This window comes from Megascapheus bottae, chromosome 19 (genome assembly GCF_031878675.1).
Source record: "Megascapheus bottae isolate mThoBot1 chromosome 19, mThoBot2.hap1, whole genome shotgun sequence".
NCBI classification, from domain to species: domain Eukaryota; kingdom Metazoa; phylum Chordata; class Mammalia; order Rodentia; family Geomyidae; genus Megascapheus; species Megascapheus bottae.
Genome location: NC_143527.1, coordinates 40,309,219 through 40,336,686, shown reverse-complemented (window position 1 = coordinate 40,336,686; position 27,468 = coordinate 40,309,219). Strand labels below are relative to the sequence as shown.

Sequence of the window (27,468 nt, the reverse complement as noted above, 5' to 3'; positions counted from 1 at the left end):
AAGGTATAACCAATGGATCCATTACGCCCACAAAATAGATGCCGAAGACATACTGCCAACGTGCTCATAAAACCAAGATGGGCTCCAGATTGACTTACCTCCTACATAGCCAATGAAGATAAATATATTGACCATTTGCCCAAACCTCTGTCTTTTTATCTTGTACTCTCTCAGATGTTTTATTATTGCTTCTATGTCACCATATTGTGTAGCTTGCTATAACCATTGAGTGGAGACTACTGTCTGCAGCCATTGCTTTAAGCATTTTGGTTCTTCCAAGCATCTAATACTACTAGTTACAATCTTCAAAGTGGTGTAGTGTTGTATCTCTCAGTAACTTCACACTTCAGTTTTACTTTTAATGGGAAATTAATTGTAACTAGGGATTTTTGTTGGTGGTGGTTGGTTTTGCTGAAGTTTGAACTCCAGGTCTTAGGGTCATTCCGTTTGCTTGCTCAGCTGGTATTCTACCAGCTCCAGCCTGTCTTTTGGGTGGATAGCTGGAGATGGAGGTTTGAGGACTTTTCTGACTGGCTGGCGTGGAACTACAATCCTCCACATCTCAGCCTCCTTGAGTAGTATAGCTAGGATTCTAGGAATGAGCCACTGGCACCAGCTGGGTTTTTAAACTCTAGACAAAAGCACAGTGCATAGAAAAGAGCATAGAAACTTGAGTGAGAAAGATTTGCCTTCCAGTTTCCATTACCATGTCCTAGCTATATTTCTTAGCACATTATTCAATGCCACAAAGTCCCAGCATTCTCTTCTTTGTGATGATGTTAGTAACATCTTGGAATGTGTGTGTGTGTGTGTGTGTGTGTGTGTGTGTGTGTGTTGTAATGCTTGTGCGCTAGGTTCTATAATATGGTTCCATCAGGGTCCAGTGCTCCAGGCTTTCCTCCTGGTGTGATTATGTTTGTCCAGCATTCCAAATGAAGATCCCAAGATCTTCACACATTGAGCAGGCTTAGCCCACTCAGCAGTGCTGGCACATCACCAACTGGTGAACAGGATGTGCAATGCGCTTAGCTCCTCCTGCTCCCTCCTCAAACACCAGGGCCTCCAGTGGGGCAAGAAATGGCCCTCAGTGCACAAGCATGGGCTGTGAGTAGAAGAGGCAGAAGTAAAACCGAGATGACAAAACCCACAAGTGTCCAGCCTGCACGGTCTCTAAACCACAGCCCTGGCAATTAATAAATATGTGTTTTCCTCCTGTTCCTCCATGCTACTGGAGTCTAAGTATCTTAGTTACTTGAGGTGATCACGAAGGTATCTTCCCAACAGTGTCATCTTTGTTAGCTGGCACCACACTGCCTTTGCATGGAGGCCTCCAGTCTTTTGATATCCCCTTTGCCATGTTTCTTAGTGGCCTCTGGCCCTGATCCCACATATAACACACGGACATTCTGCTCCGAATGAATGGTATTTCCCCAAAGAAGAGAATTATGGGAACACACTTCAAAACCACTTGGTAATTCAGAAGTACTGTGATTTAATACTGCACTCTGCTTGATGTACTTTGAAAGCTACTTTTAGTCTTTTCTTTCATCCATCCTCTAAATTTACCTGATCGACTTTAAAATGTGTAAATTCCTTTGAGTCTAGAGACTCAATATTTTAGAAAATATTCTTGGGATATTTCCTCCCAGAAACTTCTATGGGGCTAGGTCCTCTCTACAGATGGGTATCATGTTCCTGGCTGAGAATAATTACATTGGGTCAATTGATGAACAAATTACCAGTTTGCAAAGCTCTTTTCAGTCAAGAGCATTTTAAGAACACATAGAGCTGTGGTAAAGGGTGTAACCCTTGTTTTACAGGTTCTGCCTGTCCTGAAAAGGTAATTTGAAACAATCTGAGGTAAATGAAGTTTTATACCAGCTTCTGGCTTCTCAGAGTTAAGGAAGGGCGGATGCCAGGGAGGTCTCTTGTATGGGAAAAGGACAGTCATACGTAGCAATCTGCATAGCATATTGTATGTAATTCTTCTATTCCTGCCTTCTTTTCTTTTCTTTTTCTTTATTCTGTGATTGCTATGAGAAGAGCAAGCTAAAAAGGCTACAGGGACACTTAAGCCAAGTCGCATTTGTCAAGGTGAAAGCTGTGTGGAGCAGAAAAACAATTCTCCCAGCTGGAAAGAAGATGCAAAGGAGCCGAGTGAGTAGGGAATCTGAGAGCCTACTAAAAGCGCTTAGAAGGCCAGCACATGATCACCATGTCTGCAAACAGCAGTAGACAGGAACTTGAACTTCACAGCAAAGCCTTCCAAGGAACCTTAAACCATTTCTGAGTGCTCTTCCCCCAAACCCCTAAATCCACCCTGGAAGGCGTGTCTGTCATTCAAGTTTTCCCATTGCCCTCAAACCATCCATCTACTTAAAACAGTAACAGCAGGTAAAGGAGCCAAAACGCCAAAATGAACACTCTTTTGTTCACAACCATCTTAAGCGTTTATTATAGGAAGCCCTCTTTGGAGATTGCTAGCAAATCAGTGACATAATCTTATGATTACTTTAGTAGTTACATTTTTATTTTCTAGGTACAGTTAAGTGGAAGCATGCACTCCATTGTCTTTTACTTTTTACTTTTTAGTTTTAGTTTATTTATCCACTCACTCATTAGGGATTCATCAGAGATAGCATGTTGTTATTAAAAGCTTTAGTGTCAGACAGATCGGACTCTTATGAATTATTATGACCTTGGATATGTGAGTTACCTTGGGCAAGTCATCTCACCTTTCTGTGAGTTTCAGTTTTACCTCAGTAAAACAGAAATAGCAATGGCTGTTTTCCTAGGACTACTGAAAGGATTAAAGTAGCAGAGGCACTTCTCCTATCCCTTCCAGGGTCTGCCAAATTATCAGGTGATTCACTCCTCAGCTCTCCTTCCATAAATGTGGATATTTTCCTTGCTGTTGACCTTTCCTCAGCAAGCTTAGAAAGGTTGCCATTCACCCCAGCCAATGTTCATGCACCCCCATTTATCTGGTGGCTCTTACTGAATACCCTGCCCTCAGGGAAACATTGTTCAGGGGTCACCTTGCAGCTATAAAGTTTTTCTTTTTTTTTACTAATACTCACCATTCCCCCCCCCCTTGCTAAAGAATCAGCCAAAAGCATAAGTGACTTCTCAATTCTCAAGCTCTTGATGAATGCCTTTTCTGCCGCTTCAGCTTTAAATCCATCCCCTCTCCTCCTACATCTCTGCACTGCAGAATGGCACTGGTCTCAGCCCTTATGTGTTTACAAGACATGGGGGCCATTTCAGCCATCTGGGCTTTCTAAGTGTCTTCATTCTTTTTGTGGCTCTCAGATTTCCCCAAATCTCACACATTTTCATTTCTCCAAACCTCACCATTCCGACTTCCCATCCCATGATGATCCACTCTACAGGAGTCTCAGGCACACATGCCTTCAACTCTCAGACATTGGACCATCACTGACACTGAATGTCCGATTGCATCTATTAGTCAGTAAACGGTGGTACCAGAAGTTCATCCGGGGGGAGGAATGGAATTAAAGCTACTTGTAAAGTCATTTTTATCTGAACTCATATGAACCAATATTGATTAATTGATTCATTTTTTTTCTCTAGGCATAAACTCTAGAAAAAAAACTCAGAAGTTGTTTACTTACCTGAAACATATGCTCCATAGCTTCTCAGAATGTAAGACTTATTCTCCAAGAGTCATCTGTAGGTCTGGAGAAGGAAAGGATTCCTGGGCTATGAACGGTAGACCCCGGCTTGAGCATGATGCTCTGTGGCACTACTTACTAATCTCTCCTGATCTCAGCTTCATTTGACAAGCTAATGTTATAATATTTACTCTCCTCCTTGTTCGGAACAGCTATAAACATCATGGGACATTAGAACATACAGAGTTTTTGGAAAACTGTGGCACAGATGAAAGCTGATAGCTACTGCTGATGTGGTTGTTGAGGATGGACCTGAAGTTATGTAGTTATCCTAGAAGGGAGCAGAAGGGTAAAACTGGGATTGCTTTGTTTATTCCAGATGGGAAGAAATGTATTAACTAATTGGAGATAAAGGATTTAAAAAGTAATTAGCATGCCGGGAGTTTGGCCTAGTGGTAGAGTGCTTGCCGAGCATGCACGAAGACCCGGGTTCGATTCCTCGGTACCACATACATAGAAAAAATCTGGAAGTGGTTCTGAGGCTTACCTGGTACAGCTCTAGCTTTGAGAAAGTTCAAGGACAGTGCTCAAGATCTGAGCTCAAGCCCAGGACTGGCAAAAAATAATAATAATAATAATTAGCTAAATGTTTCAGAAGTTACTACGGTGAATCATGAAACCTTTGAAGGTTCCCTATGAAGAAAGTATTTTGAGGACCCATGGCTCTGAGCCACAGCTCACAGGCCTCCGGGAACTGCTGTGATCCTCTTTCAGCTGCATTTGGGAAAATCTAAGAAGGGAATAAATATCAGCACCAGTCCATCTACAAAGGACACATGAGGCAGATGAATAGCTATGTGCCTGTGGGTCAATAGAGGACAGTAATGTTCTTCTCCACTGGCTGTCTGTCTAGTGTATATGAATTTATTTCTTATGCTAACATATCTACTGAGTAGAAGGATATCAGCCTTCTGAAATGCCTCTATTTTTCATTTCCCTAATAGCTATTACATGCCATGCTTTAAAAGCCGGTTGCTTTGGTCATCAGATCTCTGCAGAGACATTCTCTCCTCAAATCAGCAACTCAGGAATAAAACCATGGGAGTCATCTTCTCATGTGTTTTCCTTCTGAAATTCACTTCTTTGTTTATTTCTGTATCCACTATCTATCTCTCCCAGTTTTCCTAGGATGTACATTCTCTAGAATGAAATTAACATTTGAATTATTTACTACCAGCAAATAATCAAACTACTTGAAGAAGTAACAGAATAAGGAGGGAGGGTCAGAAAGGAAGAGAGAAACTGGAAGTGTGCCCCATTAGATGGCGTTTCTCTCCTGTTCTATGACTAAATGCAATGTACTCTAATGATATTTCAGTGTCTAATGATATTTCAGCTATAAGAAAATAACCTTGTCAAATGCTGATGGCTCACACCCATAATCCTAACTACTCAAGAGGCTGAGATCTGAGGATGGAGGTTCAAAGCCAGCATGGAAGTAGAGCTATGGCTCAAGTGGTAGCCAAGAGACGAGCTGGGCACCTGCAGCTCCTATCTGTAATCCTAGTTATTCAGGAGGCTGAGATTTAAGAACTTTGATGCCAGCTCAGGCCATCTCATAATACTCATTTCCAATTAACTAACAAAAAAAGCTATAAGTGGAGCTGTGGCTTAAGTGGTAGAGTGTTAGCTTTGAGGAAAAAAAAATCCTCAGCAACAGTGCCCAGGCCCTGAGCTCAATCCCCAGGACTGGCACACACACATACACACACACACACTCTCTCTCTCTCCACTGGGACACTGCCCAGACCCTGAGTTCAGGTACTAGCACTAGCACACAAAAGAGACATAAGAAAGAGGGAAAAAAGGTAAAAGAAGGAAGAAAGAAAGGAGGGAGGGGGCACATGCTGGCCACTCAGGAGGCTGAGATCTGAGAATCATGGTTCAAAGCGAAAGTTCGGGCAACAAAGTTCGTGAGACTGTGAGATTCTTATATCCAATTAACCAAAACAAAACCGGAAGTGGCACTGTGGCCTTGATCCGAATTGCTCAGGGACAGTGCCCAGACCCAGAGTTCACGCCCCACAACTGACAAAAAAAAATATATGGTGAACAGGCGGGCAGGCAGGCAGGCAGGCATCCATACTCATTCTGGAAGTAAAGGAGGACTATGGATTATTGTTTTTTTGATCACCCAAATAATATCTTGTAACTTAGGTTGAGATCAACTATAATAAATAATGCCTACTATTCCTTATTTTATTGAAAATAGAGACCTTGAGGCAAGATTTGTACCTGTAATACATAGGAGGCAGAAATAGGAGGATCTGTTTGTTTAATACTCTGACAACAAATTAAAGCAAAAAGAACTAAAGTAGAAACCAAGTGTGAGTTATCTGTTGGACTGTTAGTGTTGAGACATAAGCATTACAAAATAAATAATCTTTTTAAATTTGTTTGCTTTTTAAATTTTATCTGTAAGTAGTTGTAAAAAGAAGTTGCCATTCAACAAAGCAGTACATGAATACAACTACTATGATACTTAAGAGATCTCAGATTGCTCCTTTCATTCTGTACTCCAGATAGAACACTACCTTTTGAGCCACACTTCAGTCCTTTTGTTTTTATTTGGTTTTTGAGGTAAAGTGTTCACTAACTTTGCCTGGGGTGATCTTCAAATTCACTGACCCATCTTCAAAGTAGCTAAGGTTATAAGCATACACCCATGCACTTGATTTATTACTATTTCTTGAATGTTACTGGCACAGCCTTCCCCTAAGATGGTTCAGAGCTGCAACTCATGAGCTATGGGTCTACAAATAAATACCTGTGCTCTTTCCTTTCTGTTCTGGCTCCCTGTCTCATCAGATTTCAATCTCTTTAACTGCTATGGCCAATAACAATGACGTCTTTCTCAGGAAGCTGCAAGGTTTACCTTTTCTTTAGATTTCCTAAATCATTTCCTCTGGGTCACTGAAGTGGAAAGACACTGTAACCTTTGACTACGTTGCCATAGCAGCAGCTGGCACATCATCAAAAGGGTGTAGCATTGCACTCTTTGGGCCCCTTACAAATGGTATGCTTACTTTAAAAACTTGTACTTCAACAGTCTAACTTTGGCCTTGAACTTTAAGACACTAAGAAAAGAAACTGTCTCAAATCTAGCAATTTTACTGGCTTTCCCAGTTCAGCAACAATGTTTCACTTCTCCAAGTTCTTAATTGTCTGTATCCTTGCATTTTCCCCCTAGAACTGATTTCCCTGTAAGCTTGCTGAATGGTTCCTTTAGGTAGGTTAGTAATTTGTTGATATTTATATTCCACACCAACGGAAAGTCGCATTCATATGACTTCTTAGCTGCTATCTCTTGAAAAGGATGCTTCATTGAAAGGAATACAGATTAAATACTTCTTGGCTGGTTTCCCTAGCAACAACTATAGGCATTTCTAGTGAAAGCTCAAGTTCCTGCTCTAAGTCCACTTTTGGAAAGCACCTAAACAGAAATTTGCTGCATTTTCTTCCATAAGGAATTAGCTAATCAGTTTGTCATTAGTCTCTGACATATTCCCAGCAATATTATAAACTTCTCATCAGTACTGAGAAAGGGTAAGTGTTGGATGCATCATCCAAGACTATAACTGTACCACGTTAATTGTTACCATCTAATTGCTGCGTCAATAATGAGGTTCTAAACATAATCATATCTATGCAATGAGTCACTTACCAACCTTAGGAAAACTGAACTGTCATTAACATTTATAGTTTCCTAAGAATTCCTGTTGCTATGACGATTTTGATGCTTGTGAGCTAAAGAAATAATTCTTTTAAAAAGCCTACATTGTTAGTAGCACAATTAATCGATTAGAAATATATTGAATGTGATGTATTATGGAGATATCAAGGACTGTAGTTGTGCAGTTCTATAGGTTTCACAAATCACAGCCTAGAAAGAAAGGCTCTCAGACAAGGTGTGATACAAACCCCTGCAGTTCTGTCACTTGAGAAGCAGAGGTAGCAGAATCATGGTTCAAGGATGGCCTGGGAAATGTGGGAGACAAAAGAACCAAGAGTGTGGCTCAAGGAGTAAAGCACTTGCTAAGTAAGTAGGATTCCCTGAATTCAAATTTTAGTATCAGAGAGACAGAGACAGAGAGAAAGACTCACACAGAGGTAAGTTGTTTGAGATTCATGGTCAGAGCAAGGTTTAGGAATTGCCTCATTGAAACTCTTCCCCTCAGACCTGTAACTTAGGGAACTCATTTGTAAAATGATGCTCATTTGTAAAATGATGGTAATTAATAATAATAATAGTGCTACCCTTTAGCTATTTGGCTCCAACAAGCTAGTGTTTATAAAGCATTTCTAACAGTGCATGCACAGAAGAAACTCAATATGAGAATTCGTTAAGTTCAATAGACCTGTTGCATACTAAAGTTCTGTCAAGTACCTTTCAAAATAAGGATGTACAATCTGCTACTTTTAAGACCATGGATAGTAGCAACTTCTCATTTTGATGCTTCTAGGTATAAACTTGCAAATTATACAGAAATTTAAGGGGGAGAATGATTGCGATAATGGAACATCTATTATTCATTCAGTGGAAAATATTTGGAAGTTTCTGTCTGATATGATCTGAGTCATTATGGAAAATTTTTTTCACACTTTAGATTTCAGATTCATGCTATATATAGTTTATAGATTGGCATATTACTTCAGTTCTCTGAACTCTTGCTTTTCAACTGATTGATACAGAAAAAAAGTCATGTTTGCTGTATATCGATTAAGTAAATTTATTTTTATTGCTTTTTTTTGTTGGTTGTCAAGCTTGAACTCAGGGCCTGGGCACTGTCCTTTGAGCCACTTTGTGCTCAAGGCTAGTGCTCTACCACTTGAGCCATAGTACCACTTCTAGTTTTTTAGAGGTTAGTTGGGGATAAGAGTCTCACGGGGACTTTTCTGCCTGGGCTTGCTTTGAACCACGATCCTCAGATCTCAACCTCCTAAGTAGTGAGGATTACAGGTATGAGCTAACAGCACTCAGCTTGATTAAGTAAATTTCTTACCATACTTAATTGCTAAGAATGAAACACTAGCCAGAACCAGTGACTCATACCTGTGAGCTGAGGTGCGAAGGTTGTAGTTCAAAGCCAGCCAGCCAATCAGTAAAATACATAGGACTCTTAGCATCTCAAAAATAATCATAAAGAAAGTGTCACTGTGGCTCAAGGGGTAGGGTAGTAGCCTTGAGATAAAGAGCTCAGGAACAGCGCCCAGGCCAGAGTTCAAGCCCCATGACTGACAAAATAATAATAATAATAATAATAATAATAATAATAATAATAAAAGCCAGGAGTAGAGCTGTGGTTCAAGTGGTAGAGCACTAGTCTTGATCTTACAGAAACTCAGGGACAGTGCAGAAGCCCTGAGTTCATGACCCAGGACTGGTACACGCATGCGCGCGCGCGCGCGCGCGCGCACGCGCGCGCGCGCACACACACACACACTCACACACACACTCACACACACGAAACATTGTATGATTTTACAGATACTCAACATATTAAATATAAGTTTCTCTTCTGTCTAGCTCCAGGAGCCCTTGAGCCACAGCACCACTTCCAGCTTTTTTTTTCTATGTATGTTGTACCAAGGACTCAAACCTGGGTCTTCATGCATGCTAGGCAAGCACACCACCACTAGGCCAAACCTCCAGCCTCCGGGAGGCCTTCTTAAATATGCTTCTCTATCACCATTACTGCTAACTCCTGCTTCTGTGTCCCTTTAATTCATATTTCATTTGTGACACCATGTCTTCAACTTGCTAGCATGTGAATTTAGAGCTATTTCCAAATTTATTCATCCTTTGTCTTTTTATCTCTGTTACAAGTATGTTAAGGGCAAGAATCCACCTTATCACTGCTTGCCCCTCTCACCTGGCTTCTCTCTCCTTTAATTAAACTCTGTGCAAGGTGACACACATGGTAGGTCCTTGTTACTTCTTGACAGATGCACGGGGTGACCATTATGTGTTCTTTCACCAAAGGGAAGCAAAGTGAGATTATATGGGTGTAAGGTTGAATTCATGCTGGAGCAGAAAAATCTAAAGCAAATTGAAGAGAATATCCTAAGAATGTCTCACCTTCAAAAGTATGATGTAATGCCAGGCTCAACTTGAAAGAAATGACTGTGGAAAGAAGGAAGGCCCTATTCTCCTGTCTGTGCCATTCCCACAATTAGGGATTTAGAGTAGGATCCAGCAGAGCCAGAGGGGGTAAAAATGATTTGTATCAGTAGTAGCAATACTGGGTCGGTAGAGCAACCAGAATTTGAACAAAGGAGATAATCTCAGAAATGTATTTTGTGTGAGCATGTGTAAGATATGCATGCTTGTACATATATGCATATGCGTGTGTGTGTGTGTGTGTGTGTGTGTGTGTGTGTGTGTACCAGCAAACATGAAAATTTAGAAACCACAACCAGCCAGGCACTGGTGGCTCACATCTGTAAGCCTAGCTACTCAAAAGACTGAGATCTGAGGATTGTGGTTCAAAACCAATCAGGGCAAGAAAAAAAAAATCTATGAAACCCAAATCTACGGGTAACCACCAAAAAAAACAGAAGTGGTAGAGTGCTAGCCTTGGGCAAAAAAGCTCAAGGGTGGCTTCAAGGCCTTATGTTCAAGCCCCAGGACTGGCACTAAATAACTAAAACTATAGCCACCTTTTAGGAAGACTTCATTGGCAATCTTCAGCGTGCTTTAAGCAGGTGTACGAGGCTGAATGCTTATTAAGAGGAATACAGAAATAATAGAGGATTAAGAAGTGAATGCAGGAGCTGGGAACATAGCCTAGTGGTAGTGTGCTTACCTAGCATGCATGAAGCCCTGGGTTCAATTTCTCAGAATCACATACACAGAAAAAGCCAGAAGTGGCACTGTGGCCCAAGTGGTAGAGTGCTAACCTTGAGCAAAAAGTGTCCAGTGCCTAGGCTCTGAGTTCAAGCCCCAGAACTGGCAGAAGAATAAGGAGAAGAAGGAGAAAAAAAAGAAGGAGGAGGAGGAGGAGGAGGAGGAGGAGGAGGAGGAGGAGGAGGAGGAGGAGGAGGAAGAGGAGGAGGAGAAAGATGGAAGAAGATGCAGCTGGTATGAGTAGAGCCCTGGCTTTGGAAGTAGAGGAACTGGTTGTGAGACAGTAGAGACAGAAGGATCAGGAAAGGTAGAAATAAATCAGAAACATTCTTGAATTTTAAACAATGATCAAGAGTACTCATTGAAAAGCTCAAAAAATCTGCCTTCTTCTCCCATGATTGTCTATACCTGCTCAGCTATTACTAGTGTGAGAAATGGAATAGAGAGAGAGAGAGAGAAAGAGAGAGAGAGAGAGAGAGAGAGGGACTTGAATGTCTTCAATATATGCTCAAACCCATTACAGTTAAGCTTTATCAATGAAAGGTTAATGTCTAAAGTTTCAGATAATGATCCATACTAGTTACACCAAAAAAAAAAAAAGAAAAAGCACACAAGGAGATGTAGAATTTCACCAACTAGGAATGCTCTGCTTTCTTGACCAGGTTCCTCAAGATGAATGGTCAGGATACACACCTCGAGGCAAAGATGATGAGATCCCATGCCGACGAATGCGAAGCGGCAGCTACATCAAGGCCATGGGCGATGAAGACAGTGGGGACTCAGACACCAGTCCCAAGCCTTCTCCTAAAGTTGCCGCACGAAGAGAAAGCTATCTCAAGGCTACCCAGCCATCCCTCACGGAACTCACCACACTCAAGTGAGTACTCCCAACACTGTGATCCTCCTGAGTTATCATTCATAGTCAGAGCAGGTAAGTCCTCGAGTCACTAGGGCTGAGCACAGCCCACAGATGGCGTATCTGAGATCCACTGCTCTGTTGATGGACATTGAATTGGACTCACGTATACCAGTGCCTTCAAAGATAGAGGCCCACAGTTTGACTCTGCACTGACTGTTAGCTGAACACCTAGATCCCACGACGGGGATAGAAGGATTTCTGAAAATAAATGAGATTTCAGGTCACTGGGGAGATTCTGTATGCCAACTTTTGAGCATGTGTTCAGCCAGTTAAGATGCAGAAGAAATACTCTTCCAAAGACTCTTGGAATTTTGGGGATAATTGAGTAATGTAATAGGTATGATTATCTTGAAGCCATTTATAGAATGCGTTCATGTTTGAGTGACAGGTGAATGTTCTAGACCTACATGCTTAAATTTGAGCACTTTGTGTATATTACTTTGTGAGAGCTTAGGAGTGGAATGTTTGTTTGGTTAGCAAAATATATTTATAACCAGTACTTACCTTCATTTGGGCTATTTGTGAACAGAGAAATGGTGCAAAGAAAATGACCAAAGCTCATTATCATAAGCAAGAGCTCATTTAAAATTGTAATATTATTTATAGAGAGTAAATCAGAGTCTTGGAATGTAGATCTACAGAGAGAATTCCATTTGGATCTGAAACATATATATATATATACATATACATATATATAAGTAACAATTACTGTTTATAAAGTGACTTTGATTCTTTTTTAACTTTTAGTCGTAATTTTTAAACTGTGGCAGTACTGGGATTTGAACTCAGGGCTTTGTGCTTGCTAGACAAGTGCTCTACTGCTTGAGTTACATCTCCAGCTCTTGTTTGCCCTGGTTGTTATTAAGATTAGATCTCAGATTTTGCCTCGGCCCCCTAGACTACAGTCTTCCCAGTAGACTTTCTACTGCAGCTGACATGACAAGACCAAACAGCTATTGGTTGAGTTGGGAGTCTTGTGAATAATTTGATCAGATTGGACTGGAACAACAATCTTCCTGCGTGGGTAGAATTATAAGCATCAGCCATCAGGGCCCAGCCTAATTCCATAATGGATGAAATACATATTACTACATGTACATCTACATTGAATTACACAATGAAATAGTCAAAGATAGAAATATGAAAAGCAGGAAAGATGAAAGCAGCCAGGTTATAAATTACAGATAGATGTCATATTGTTAATCAAGGACACTGAAAAACAGCATAATGTTCTATGGCGGGAATACATTTAAGTAGTAAAGTTTATTATCAGTGAAATGACTGAGCAAGGAGAGTGAAGCTTCATATCAATTTTTTTAAGGGACCATATATAACCATTCTGAAACACCTTTATTAGTATATACTAATAGAACAAGGGATTGTGATCTACACATGCATAAAATATACTTAGATCAAATTCACCCCTTCCTTTATTCTTGCTTATATTCTCTCCCTATTTTCAGACAATTTAATAAATACAGTTGTTCTATTTTATATCCATATGAGTGCATAGATCATATTCACTCCCCCAAATCGTTTTTTATTTTCTTGTTTAAAATTCTGTTTTCTTATCTTTAAACCCTGCACAAAAGGGTTGCCATTCCGCATGTCATTTTTTTCATATATTTTTATTGTAATTAATAGAAGGGTTACATGATATTTGCCAGATAGATGGTGCATTAATTCCCATACATTGATACCCTTTCACATATCTTGATCCCCATTTCCCTCCCCCCCACCCCCACTCCTCATCTTGTTTTCCCCCATTCTCTATCCAGTTTCAAATAACCAAATACAAATATATCCCATATATCAGGTAACAAAGTGAGATACTGTAACAATATGAGATAACCAAGGGACAGCAAAAGAGATGAGAGATAACATAGTACCTTAAGAACAACGATCATTCATTATATGGCTTATGTTTCTATATCCTAGAGATCCTTTCATTTAGCGTCCTACTATATGGCCTTTTGTATCAAGGTTTATAAGCATAATGCCTCTTAATCAATTATCACCCCTTTCGTCATTCTCCCTTATCCCTCCAAAGTCAATCCCTCCCTTCAATTTTCCTAACTCCGTAGGATAAGCATGTAACAGTATGACTGCATTCTTCCTCCCCCTTCCTTCTCTTAATTAAAAGTTAATACCAGTATATTGATAACAACCCACAGAAAGGAGCATTTCTTCCCATTCCTGTTGGCCCTTCTGTTTCTGCACAAACTCTGCTTCCAAATACTGCATGTAAGAGCTCACTCACAGACACTGGCAGTTAAGATTTCAATGTATCTATCTAGAGGACACAATTCAAATTACAAAACAGCAACTGCCTCTTCCTGAGTGTCTTGTTAGGTTATTATGAGGTACACTGACCTCATTAGCTGAATGACCCTTGGGTTTTGTGTGGTGAGACACAGTGGTTGTTACTGCTCACACCAGTATGCAGATATGAGGAAAACAGAAAGGATTCGAGTTATGAGGATGATGTAGGATGCTCTGAGGAAGACTGAGGACAGGAACCAATCCAAAACCAACATACACAAATATGCCTTGGTGCTGCTTTCTTCCTGGCTCCGAGGCTGTGGAAAAACCACTCAAGCCTTGGAACTCTTTCTTTCTCATTTTCCATTGACACAATATGATCCCCCTCTCATTTTTGAGCTATATTTTACATCCTTCATATACCTTCATTATATCCCAGAAGTTCTACGACAACAAATACATGGATTGTGGTTAGGCTGAATGAAGTGTGAGTTCACGACTGATGTCTCTTCCTTCCAAACCAAGGTAAATTCAAAATGGAAACCAATGGGCTAAGGAACATGTTGTAAATTGAAATACAGTTTTTCTTCACACAGAACAGAGTTTCAGCAAACAATATATATATTGACTCCATTCCTTAGCGAGAGAACAACTGACAGTACAGCCATCTCTTTGTTCTCTATGGGACCATGCCATTCCCTGAATTACTTCCCATGGGTCCACTTACTGCCATTCATCCCTCTCCATTTCTCGTTAAAATCTATATACTAAGCTCCCATCATACCTAACCACATGTGGTTATTAATTATTTCTACTTGAACAGAATTTAAGGAGAAACACAAGGAAAAAAAAAAAACAGGCAACATTTCAGGCATGACATCTAGTCCCAAATGATGTTTTGACTGGAGTCATTTTTCTAGAAGTTTGAAGCAGAAAAAAGATACCCATATACTAAAATCCTAGTTCCCCTTAAAAAGAAAACTATATTTATATTCCTACTTCTTTGACATTTAAGTCAATTTTTGCCTCCTTCCTCCTCGGCAATTCACAGCTTTAGGGATGAATCATAGCCATGAACCAAGATAACTAAAATTAGTCAAGTGAGATTGGGGCAACATTTAGTTTGAGGTTCGCAACTCCAGTCTTCTCTCCAAAATGTTGGAGAGCAGGCTTTTCTACACTTCCTTACTTTGTTTTGTTTTGTTTTCTTTGTTTTTTTTCTCTTTTCTACTTTCCAACGGTATTTGGAGGATTTATTTAAGGGGATGATTTTCACCAGCCACTTAGTATTAATGATTGGGTTTTCAATTATATACAGCCTAAAGTCATTTAAATGTTCAAAAGTTAGGAAGCCACCAGACGATAAAGCCATCATTGCACTTACAAAACTTCTTAGTGGCTGCTCTCTGAAAAGATAGTTTTCTCATTCTCTTGTTATTCAACAGCACTATCAATTCCTATCACTTCATTACTAGCTTGCCTTCTTTGGTTATTAGCTAATAATTAATTTAAAGAGACATAGCCCCTCCCACAAGAGTAACATTTTCAAAAGGAATTTCTGAATGTTTAATAATAAATTGTAGGCAAATGAGGAAGATGTTTAGAGGGGAAATCTTTTTCTAAAGCTATGTCTCCACAGCTTAATTCTGATGATGAACTTCAATATTTTACTCTTGAACAGAGACTATTGCCTGATGCTGTGGTTAGTTAAAACCATACTCAAATCCCATCTTGAATTTTCATGCTATATATTATAGAAGGAAGTTTTTAAAATGATACCAAAAGTGAGCTGTCATTTAAAAGATTCTAAAGCTAAATCCAAAAGGCCATAATCTAAGGCAACTAACACTTTAAATTTTATTCATACTTGTTTATCTCCTCATCTAGGCACCAAGAAAAAAATTTCCCTTGAAAGAAGTATTATATCTAATGCTATACACTTTGAAATGTCTCTGAAATTTGAGTGAAGGGCCCCTGGCTTTTATAAGAGTGAAATCAAGGCTCTTAGCAATTTTGATGAAGTGCCTAACAGAAGGCTTTGGAAAGAGTTTGATTTTCAATCTGAAATACCTTGAAAGCAGACAGTTTTTCATTTTCAGAATGGTTAATCCTCTTCATCTTCATTTCTTTCCCCAGGCCCTAAATATTTTTTAGGATAAATTGGTAAAATACTAAATAGCTCTTTGCTTTGGGCAATTGGTTGGTTTAATATCTCTGGTTCTACCCCCAGTAAAAATGAGGTTTCCTGGGTGGTGCCACTCAGGGGGCTTCTATCTTGACTCTTGCTGACCCAGTTCCATAGCAGACAGACCCCACCATCAATACATGCCATGACCCTTCCTTCTGAGCACAGATTGGACCTCAGGGCCAATCTCAGTATTGCCAGGACTTATCGATCAACAATGTCCATAAATCCTGTTTTTCATCTACATGAATGTGTTCTGAGGAATCTTATGGCATGGATGAGTAAATTGTTAAAGATGAAGTATAGAAAAACTCACAATTTACAGTTTAAAGACAAAACGAAAAGGGTACAGTCAGCCTGAGCAGGAAAGTCCATGAGACTTTTTATTTCCAATAAACTGTCAAAAAGGAGGTTTATGAGGGGAGAAGCCAGAAGTGGTGGTCTGGTTCAAGTAATAGAGAATACTAGCCTTGGGCAAAAAAGCAGCTTAGGGACAGTTTCCAGGTTCTGAATTCAAGCTCCAGGACTGGCACAGAAAATACATTAAAGACAAAAGGAAATGGTATCCGTAAAGACTCTACTTTGGGTATAGGGTAGTGTTCTTCAACTTTAATTCTGGAGATTTGAAATGCACTCGCTCTCCATCAGAAGCCCCAAACTGTAGTCTTCCTCACAGGAGCTTCTTATCTATCTCAGTGTACACTGCATTTTCCTCTCAAGACACACTGTGTCCTCTGCCTGTTCTCCACATTCCACACACCCCTCCTACCCACCCACTGCTCTTCGTGTTCCTTCTCTTCCCAGAAAAAGAGAAGGGGTGGTGGAGATGGGAACACTGATGTTTCTTTCCAAAGATGTGTGCCATATTTAAGGACACAGCAGTATACAACCCCCCATCTTTGTCCTATGTGATGGACAAAGTCTCTGTTTTCTTTTGTTATCTATTTTCCACAAGTGCTTTTCCATTTCTCTCCTCAGTACGATTGTGACATATAACAAATGCTTCATTCAGTAGTACAGAGGACAGAATAATGCAATCAGACCCTGGAACATTATGAATTGATATCTTCAGTGATATAAACTCAGAGAAATAGCTCTTCCTTCCCTGACCATAATACTCCCTTTCATTATCCTTAATCATTCCAAAATAATAAGAAATAGAAAAAGGTTAAAGCAGGGCAATTCATTCTATCTCCCAGATAAACTATTACTTGTTGATAGGCAAAAAGCTAAATGCCTTTCAAATTCCTGCTCATAATCAGCCTAATGGGAGGGAAAGATCTAACACAAGAAATTGCCTATTATATCCAGTCCCTAATCATGACATCCTGCTTTAAAAAGTTAGTCTTGGGCTGGGAGTTTGGCCTAGTGGTTAAAGTGCTTGCCTAGCATGCATGAAGACCCGGGTTCGATTCCTCGGTACCACATATAGAAAAAAAGCCGGAAGTGGTGCTGAGCTCAAATGGTAGAGCTCTAGCCTTGAGAAAGTCCAAGGACAGTGCTCAGGCCCTGAGCTCAAGCCCAGGACTGGCAAAAAAAAAAAAGTTAGTGTTTCCTCAGGGTATGAGTGCCGGCCTTCAGCGGGTACTCCTCTGTATGACTTTTAAAGACTATACCATATCTTGGTCCCTGGCTATAGAATTGCTTTCTTGAAAGGCCAATTTTGAGAATTCAAATGGTGTTACTCCTTAGAAAAATTAACTCACAGTCTAACAAAATGAATATCAGAGCCAGGCACTGGTGGCTCACACCTGTGATCCTAGCTACTCAGGAGGCTGAGATGTGAGGATGGCTGTTCAAAGGCAGCCCAGGCACAGAAGTCAAGCCTTATCTCCAATTAACCACCAGAAAACCAGAAGTAGCATTGTGGCTCAAGTAATAGAGAGCTAGCATTGAGCTGAAGAGCTCAAGGACAGCGTCCAGACCCAGAGTTCAAGCTCCAGGACCAAAAATGAAAAGAAAAGAAAAACAGAGTATGAGGAAACTGGTACTTGAAAAGTTGGAGTGAGGGGAACCAAAGGAGAAGGGGAGACATAAAGGAAGAGAGGAAGGAGGAAGATCAGTCATAATATCTAATGCATAGCCTATAAAATTAAAACAAGTGAGAGGAGGACTTGGATTGGGAGGGAAAGGGGAGAATACCAAAAGATAAACACAGATAAACACAAAAGGCTTGACATTGATCAAGATGTCTTGAATTCATAAATTGCTAGATGGTAACTTCTTTGTAGAACTACTTAAAGATAATAATAATAATAATAATAATAATACATATTTTTAACAGAAAAGAACATTGAAAGGAATAACATTGATCAATATGCATTGCATTCATAACTGCTTTATTAAATGGCAACAACTCCTTTGTACAATTACTTAAAAATGATTTTTATAAAGACAAGAAAAGCCAATTCTGAAAGCAAATTTGCATAGATTGAACTGTTCTTAACAATGCTCAGAAACATAGGCGTGACAGAACTGCTTTTCTGTCTTGAAGGTGGGGGAAAGAATGAAGTCTAGGTGCTTTATAGAGAACTAGAACCGAGATTAGAACGTAGGGAACATGTTTACATTTTAATAAGCTTCTAAGCACCAGACATAATGCTTAAGTTGAAGCCTTTACCTATATGTTTTCATTTGGTCAACACAACTGTATGTGATTTTGTTCATTTTAAAGATAAGGAATCTAGAAACTAAATAACTCACCTCAAAGCTAAATGTAAGAGCAAGTGTTGAAAGTCGCGTCCCAGTGTTGAAAGCAGACAAGATGGAAAGTTGGGTGGAAAGAAGAACTTACTAAAACCACACTAATCTACTTAAAAGATTTTTATTAAGAAAGGGAGAGAGAAAGTCAACAGGGTAATAACAACTAAGAAATTGTGACTAGAACCAACTTCCTTTGAAGCAGATAGTGGGAATAAAGAGGAAAAATGTGTTAGCAACTCAGTGAAGTCAGCTCTAACTTGAACATATAGAGCAGACATGAAGCTGAAACAGGAAATACTTTGAGAAAGTTTCAGTTTTGACTAAGTGAAAGAAAGCCAGGTGCCAGGGACTCACCTACAGTCCTAAATACTCAGGAGGCTGAGATCTGAGGATTGAGGTTCAAAGGTGGCCCAGGCAGGAAAGGCCATAGGACTATTATCTCCAATTACTTTTTAAAATTTCATTTTGTTGTCTATGTGATGTACACAGAGGTTACAGTCACATACTTAGGGTAATGAGTGTATTTCTTGGTGAACACCATTAACCCCCCTTGTTTTTCTCTCATTTTTCCTGTCTCCCACCCCCCCACACACACACCAGTTGTAAAGATCATTTCCAACATATTGTCTTGTAATTAGCACTGTTGCATTGGTTTACCTTTGTCCTTCGTCTCCCCATTTTGTTATTCCCCTTCTCTTCCCTAATTCAGATAAATAAATATATATATATATGCATATACACAAGATACAGGGTTCCATAATCAAATACAGTGACAACAGGGCATAAACCAAAGGAGAAAAAAATGAAAGAAAAAAGAAATAACTTTACATAGTACATTAAAAACAACAACAAAGAAAAACTTCTATTTAATCACAGAAAAAGCTGAAAGTGGCATTGTGGCTTGAGCAAAAAGAGCCTAGGGACAGTGCCTAGGCCCAGAGTTCAAGCCCCAGGGCCAGCAGACAAACAAACAAAAAGGGGGGGGTGGTTGTTTTAAAAAATAAAATAATTTTTCACATATTTTTATTGTAATTAATAGAAGGGTTACATTATATTCACCAGATAGAAGGTGCATTACTTCACAAACATTGATACCCTTTCTCATGTCTTGGCCCCATTTCCCTCCTCCCACCCCCACCCCTCATCTTATTTTCCTCCCTTCCCAAATATGCATATATACAATATATCAGATAACAAGATAAAATACTGTAACCATATAAGATAACCAAGGGACAGCAAAAGAGATGAGAGATAACATAGTACATTAAGGACAGCAATCACTCATTATATGGCTTTTGTTTCTATATCCTGGAGGTCCTTTCATTTTGGGTCATACTATACAGCCTTATGGATCTAGATTTTGTTCTATTGTAAATCTCTGCTAGGAGAGCCCAAGGTTTCTACTGGTTATGACAAATGAGGGAAACCATTGAGCCTGGCTTACTTCACTTAATATGATATAATTTTTTTTTTAAGGCAAAGGGTTGTCAGAGCTTTAGAAGGCACGGACTGGTAGAGGATGCAGGCACAAGCCGCATAGACACCTGTGTTCAGTATTATAAGGGGAAGGCCATAACAAATGCTAGACCTGTGCCTGTGCTGTGGCTTAAGTATATAACGGGAGCCTTCTTCACGTGACTGCACGCCAGCTTTGCACTCTTGGCAGACAGATACTCGGCACTGTATTGTAAGCAAGGCTAATGACAGCAGAGAACAGGGAAAACTCAATTCGAGTTCTAGAAATGAAGATTGTTCATTTTGCCCTGTGTAGTACTGGACAAAGATTGTGTTAGCAAAGAGCCTTCCAATTCTGCTGCCTTGCCTATCTGCTGGCTGTCATTCCTTCACCCATTATCTGCATTTCCTGTTAAAATGCAGACAATCGGGTAAGGAAAATACTCATAACCACACAGTTTATTCAGGTAATCACACATTTATTTGTTCAGGCAGTAAACAGTTAATCGTGGTCTTTAAAATTTAAGTCACATTGTTAGTCCTTAGTTTTGATGAATTGAATAAACATTGCTGACATCTGGTTTTTCAGATTTTTAGATATGCACGCACGTACACGCACACACACACACACACACAAAAATGCACCTAAAAGACAAGCACTACAAAAAAGGAAGGAGCTTCACAGACCACGAGTATCAAAATCATTACTTGTCTTAATCAGTTTCTACTGCTAGATCTAAACTATGTCCTGGGTAATTTATGAAAAATAGAGGCTTATTTAGCACACAGTTTCATAAGCAAGGAAGTCCAAAAACACAGTATCAGTACCTGGTGAGGCCTCAGACTGCCTGTGACAAGAGGTCTGTATCACATGTAAAGACAGCAGGTGTGACAACTCATATTTTCACTCCTCTAATTTTTGTTAATAATTTTACTGCTATTATTAAGGTGCGTACAGTTTCATAATTCACACATTTCTCTTTTAGACAGTGTCACCCCTTTATTTGCTTCAGATTAATTCTTTATTTTTGTTTTTTGTTTTTGCCAGCCCTGGAACTTGAACTTGGGGCCTGGGCACTGTCCTTGGGCTTTCTCAAGGCTAGAACTCTACCACTTGAGCCACTTCCTGCTTTTTCTGTGTATGTGGTAATAAGGAATCAAACCCAAGGCTTCTTGCATGCTAGGCAGACACTCTATCACTAGATCCCGCTCCGGCCCCTCATTCCTCTCCTTATAAAGCCACTAATACTAAAGCTCCTGAAGCCCCACCCTTCCCACCCTCACTCAACCTCATGGCCCCCCAAAGACCTCAGCTCTAGGAACCATGAGGATTAAGTTTCCAACAATGAACCTGGTAGGGCGAAGGGATACATACATATTGATATCATAGTAATCATTTTAATCAGAATAATTTTGTCAGAAAAATACCTCTCATTTGTATGGGCAAGAGTGGTGAAGTTGTTTGTTCATTCCAGGATACTTTTTTATTGGCAGAGTTCAAGGTATTGGGTTTGCTTTCATGCTGTGTCATTGAAGAAATATTCAACATACACCAAGATAGTAGGATATCATTGAGGAATGAGGAATAAAAGGCTAGGCAACTATATTAGGAGCTGCTTCTAACTTTGGAAATCAGTCACTATAAGTCCTAAATAAAGGTAGCTTTATAGAGGATGCATGCAGAATAACAAAGCTATCAACATTTCCACAAATCAAACAGGAAAGTATCACATTTGCAGCCCAAGAAATTTACATTAGGAACTTCTAACTGCAAAGTTATTAATTATTAAAGAAACTAATATGGAAATATTTAGAGATACTTTCTAGTCATTCTTCAAAGCTTCCTAATTATACTTCCCTAAAAGCTTTCATAATTCTGCTTGAAGACTTGAATATGATGAACAAATATCTACATAAGATTTATCCAGCCAAAGTAGCCTAAAATTTCAGCATAAGATCAACACCATAGTTTGTTTTGACAGAGGATCTTCCATGCAACCCAGGTTGGAAATGCTCTTGCCTTAACCTCCCAAGTGCTAGGATTCTGGTCAGGTCTCATCCCACTGAGCATTGTGTCGCATTCTTATCATGTACATTGATATTACACGTTCAAGCTAAGAATACAGAAACATGAGACTTTGAAACAGTTAGTCCAGAACTTCTGAAATATATCACATCTCCTCTTGGCTCTTTTCTTCCTCCCAGTGGATGAACTATTTTCCTAAGTATAGTTGTGAAACGTGGTGGCTTATCTCTTACCTCTTCTAGCTTTAGGGCTCCACTATTTCTTACTTGAATGATTTTTAATGGTCCCATTTGTCTTGCTACCACAAGCCTCTCTCTGCTTCTAGCCCTTCCAAAGACTTTCTACCAGATTACTGAAAACTCATCGCTGAATCCCGTTTTGCCTGGACACAGAAGCCTCACTACACTACAGCATCTGAATGTTTCACAGTAAATCTCTATTCTCCTTTGGTCCTGCATATCTCTCTCTCTCTCTCTCTCTCTCTCTCTCTCTCTCTCTCTCTCTCTCTCTCTCTCTCTCTCTCTCTCTCTCTCTCTCTCCCTCTCTCTCTCTCTCTCTCTCTCTCTCCCTCTCTCTCCCTCTCTCTCTCTCTCTTCCCCCCCTCGCTCTCTCTCGTGTTTTGTGTTCATACTGAGAACCCAGTTATTTTGAGGTTTTAATGATTTTTTAGGCTTCCAACCTGTGGTCCTCAAAATAAGCTTGATTAAAATGGATACCAAAAACAACTTCCAAAGTCAGAGGCCTCCAACAATAAAAATAGGTGAACTACACCTACATGTCCACCTGTGGTCAGGAAAGAGCTCTACTCACCATGGCATTCGGGGGTCATCTGAAGATTTCATATCAAAAAACATTCTCCAAGTCACCAAAGTAGGGAAAGACTAAGCAATCTGACAGCTTGTACCTGCAGGTAGAGCAGCTCGCCTTCCCTCCCATTCTGATTGCAAAATCGAGTAGTATAGCAGCATCTAACTTTATAGTTGTTGTCCAGCAACTTCAATGGCTACGTTAGAAATCACCCTTCTGAACACTATTTAACTGACCCTCCTCACCTACAAACAAGATATATTTATGCTCCGTCATCACAGGGAGAAAATTTCATAGACATCTACTATCCTGGCACAGTATCAACCTAAAAATTTAGGTAATATATCGTATATGTAGTAATTGCTACTCTGTTACATGTGAGTCTTTGTTACACCCAAGCTCAAAAAGACAAATTATCTGCCTCTCACACACCCAATATATAATTGTAGAATAAGAACAAAAAAAAATCTCCAACTGAACCAGATAGACTCACACCTATCATGGTAGCAACTCGGAAAGCTGACATCTGAAAATCCCAGTTCAAAGCCAATCCAAGCAGGAAAGCCTGTGAGAGTCTTATCTCAGTTAACCACCAAAATTCTGAAAGTAGAGCTGTCACTCAAGCAATAGAGTGCCTTGAGCAAAAATGCTCAGGGACAATGTGTGAAAAGTAATGCACCTACTACCTAACGAATGTAACCGTAACTCCTGTATACATTACACTGGCAATTAAAAAAAAATTTTAAATGCTCAAGGACAGTGCCCAGAGTTCAAGCCCTAGGATTGGTAGTCACACACACACACACACACACACACACACACACACCCCACACACACACACACACCACACACACACCACACACACACACACCACACACACACACACACACCCCCCACACACACACACCCCACACACACACCACACACACACACCACACACACACACACACACACCACACACACACACACCACACACACACACCACACACACACACCACACACATACACACACACACACACACACACACACACACACACACACACACACCTGAACAGTTCTATTCAGAAGGAGGAGGAAGAAAGTTGACAATGACACTAAGTGTAGCAATTCTATAATCTCTTGCAGACTACCTACTTTGGGAAAGAGACTGTTTCTTGGTTAGATAGCAGTTCTACTCCCTGGGAAAAAATTCTTGGCCATTGCTCTCCATATCACCTAGCGCCCTCTCCATAAAGACATTCCTGTGATTCTCATGCTCACATCTGTGGCCCACGTCAGAGGAATGTTCTTGGTAGAAAACTAAATGCCATTTCAAAAGCCCTCTGGTTACATGTCTGTTGATCTAGGCTTGTGGGGTTTTTTTTATTTGTTTTGTTGATTGTACAACTATATCAAAACTGACTGCAGTCTGTTTCCTTGTGAGCCCAATGTGCCATTCACACAATCCTTCTAGGTAGAATTTATCATTTTTGCCCAATTTCTTTGCTTTCTTATTCACCTGCCTGTAGAGTACATACCAAGTTCACCAAGCTAAGCAATTGAACTAATTGTCTGTTTCCTCTAAAATTTTTGTCTAACAATATCATAGTTTTAGTTTTTTTTAGTTTTCTTTTCATTGTAAATTATCTGTATCCATTCAAAAGTTTTAACAATAGGGTAATACATCCAGGCCTTGACTTGAATGTGGGTAGTAAGGATAATTTTCATATACCTTCATTACTCAAGGCCCTCTGGGGCATACCTTTTATGAGTTAGTTTTCTTTCATAGCCACTTGAAATCAGTTGTTGGTGTTTTTGTTTTGATTTTTGTTTTTCATTGAGTTCACTTTCTGTTGTGGAATACCTTGTTAAAAAAAACTATACCAACAGCAATCAACTACCATTAATTAGGAGTTTACTTATCATATCAGTTACAGAACAAGGTTACAAAATGATTCACTAATAAATAACAAGGATCAATACTTTCCCAAGCCCTAATACAATCATTTCCCTATAGTCTACCAGATCCTGAAACCACAGTCACACAGTTGTGAGATTTCTGTTGTTTTCATTGTTATATTATGCCTCAATCCTAATTCTAACAAGTCCCCACTTAAGGTTATTGTGTGCTTTGTGAAGAAACACCACCTAAGACAGACATTCTTGGCTCACACCTGTAATCTTTGCTTCTCAGGAAACTAAATGGACAGAAAAGTTCAGAAGATTCTTATCTCCAATTAACCAGCAAAAAAAAGCCAGAGATGGAGGTGTGGTTCAAGTGGTAGAGTGCTAGTCTTGTTAGAGGAAGCTAAGCAAAAATCTGAAGCCTTGAGTTCAAGCCCATAATAGCACATAGACACAAAAAGAAACAACCCTCAAATCTCCAAAATTTATTTCATGCTCACATTTGCATTACTAACCAGAACTTTGCTCACTGCAGTCACTGATAAACTCCAAAAGAAAGCAACTCCTTGTCAGCAGGTCCTTTTACAACCACCAGAATGTGGTGGCCCCGAGAGCACTGCCTCTGGAAGAGAAACATGTGGCTTGCATTTACAGCTCATTGCTGAACAACTCACATGACCACACAAATTTCCAAGAGACAATGAAGTACAGTACTACCATGTGCCTAGAAAATGGAGGGCTGGTTATATTCAGTGGACACTAGACATAAAGCCTAAAGAGGGCTTGGGAGTGTGACCTAGGGGTAGAGTGCTTGGCTGGCATTCACGAAGTCCTGGTTTTGATTCCTCGGTACTACACACATAAGCCAGAAGTGGTGCTGTGGCTCAAGTGGTAGAACTCTAACCTTGACAAAGCCCAAGGACAGTGCCCAGGCACTGAGTTGAAGTCCCAGGACTAGCAAAAAAAAAAGCCTTCATTAATGCTCATCTCTACCCTCTCCTTTTCATTGATATTTTCTGCTCACTCATTCACTCTACAAACACACTGAGGCACATTGTTCAAGAACTACATTTATCTCTGAGGCTGGATTACCTCAATTCAAAATCATAGTTGGGACACTTATAGATGTATTACTGTAAAAAAAAACATTTTACAACTCTTTGCTTCAATTTCCTCATCTGTTACATGGAAATAATAGTAATTCCTACCTTAAGTAATTGTATAGATTGAAGAAAGTACCATGGTAGCATGCCTAACACAGAGTAAGTGTTCATACCTGCTCACTCATTACAGGAGTCAATGATATGACAGGAATCATAATCATTTTTGCTATTGGTCATCTACTATATGTGAAGCATTGGGATATACAGATTATCTGGATTCCTAGTATAATAATCTAATAAAGGGAAAGCTGAAAGAAAGTTTTCTATTCTTCCTCAAAAATGTAAACTCTCAGCCGGTGGCTCACCTGTAATCCTAGCTACTCAGGAGGCTGAGATCTGAGGATCGAGGTTCGAAGCCAGCCCTGGCACAAAATGACCTGAGACTCATCTCCAAATAGCCTCTAGAAAATGGGAAGTGGGGCTTGGCTCCCGGGTGGGGTGGTAGCCTTGAGCTGAAGAGCTCAAGGAAAATGACCAGGCCCAGGGGTAGGGTAGTATCTTTGGGCTGAAGAGGTCAGGGACAAAGCCCAGGCAGAGTTCAAGCCCCATGACCCACCAAAAAAAAAAAAAAAAATTTAAACTCTCCCTGAGGGCCATAGTTTCTTCTTCTTAATAATTCTGCATATGTTGCTTTAATATTTTTCAAAGTAATTGGTACCTCCTCTCATATTACTTTTATTATTAATTTATATTTATTATGGAAGTTATATACAGAGGGATTGCCATTACTTGAGTCAGGTAATAAGCACATTCCTTTTTCTGTCTCTCAAATAGAAGCTTCTCTTAGCCTACGCGACATCGAAGAAAATCAGGACAAAATCTCACTACTCTATTACTACCATGTTTGCTTCAGGTGATTTGAATTGTATCTTCCCACCCTGTCTTCAACCAACAGTTGGATGGAATTCAACAGTTGCTTGAATTGTCATCTAACATCTGCCCCCATCCTTTGGCTGTGTCTGTGTGCTCTCAGACTCTACATCTGTGGTTCTGTGAAAAGCTCCCTGTTCCTTTTAAACCCTGCCTAGCACTGCCAGCCCACCTGGAGGCTGGGAGCTTTGTCTGGCAGGTACACATTAGAATGTTAAAAATACCCTCACAGCCATCCCTCGGTAGCGTCATCTGCTGTGAACATTAGCATATTTATTCATCCAGGGAATTCTTTTTCTTTCTAGTTCTGAGAGGAAGAGGAGGTTGGCTATAAGAGATGAGTTAATGAACTAGTCCATTTGACTGAGTGAACTCACTTATTTGTGAATCCACGTAAACCAATGGGAATAAAATACAATTGATCATCTATCTAGCTAATGATTTTTTTTTCTTTTGAGACTACAGTTTTCATGATAAACTTATTGTAAATAAGAGCCTATCAGATGTTTCAGTACATTTCATTTGATTCTCCCCTTGATCTCAAAAGAATTTAGACTGTACTTTAATGAAGACTTTACAGATGAAACCATGGGTTTTATATCATCGTAAGCCTTCTGAGATAGAATCCAACTCTTCCTGTATCTTCAGGTC

The 27,468-nt window shown here is 39.8% G+C and overlaps 1 protein-coding gene across 20 annotated transcripts in view; it reads left to right on the top strand.

The window, feature by feature from the left end:
* The window catches only part of Dlgap1 (DLG associated protein 1), a 772,435-nt gene that overhangs the window by 560,854 nt on the left and 184,113 nt on the right, over nt 1-27,468 (top strand). For 16 of the 20 annotated variants that reach the window (XM_090353401.1, XM_090353399.1, XM_090353404.1 and 13 more), the window contains one exon: nt 11,205-11,419. In XM_090353401.1, the coding sequence (XP_090209527.1) occupies nt 11,205-11,419 (215 nt within the window). Of the gene's footprint in view, nt 1-2,043; nt 2,158-11,204; nt 11,420-27,468 lie in introns of all 20 variants that reach the window. The other 4 variants (XM_090353416.1, XM_090353405.1, XM_090353417.1 and 1 more) reach the window with 1 other exon arrangement.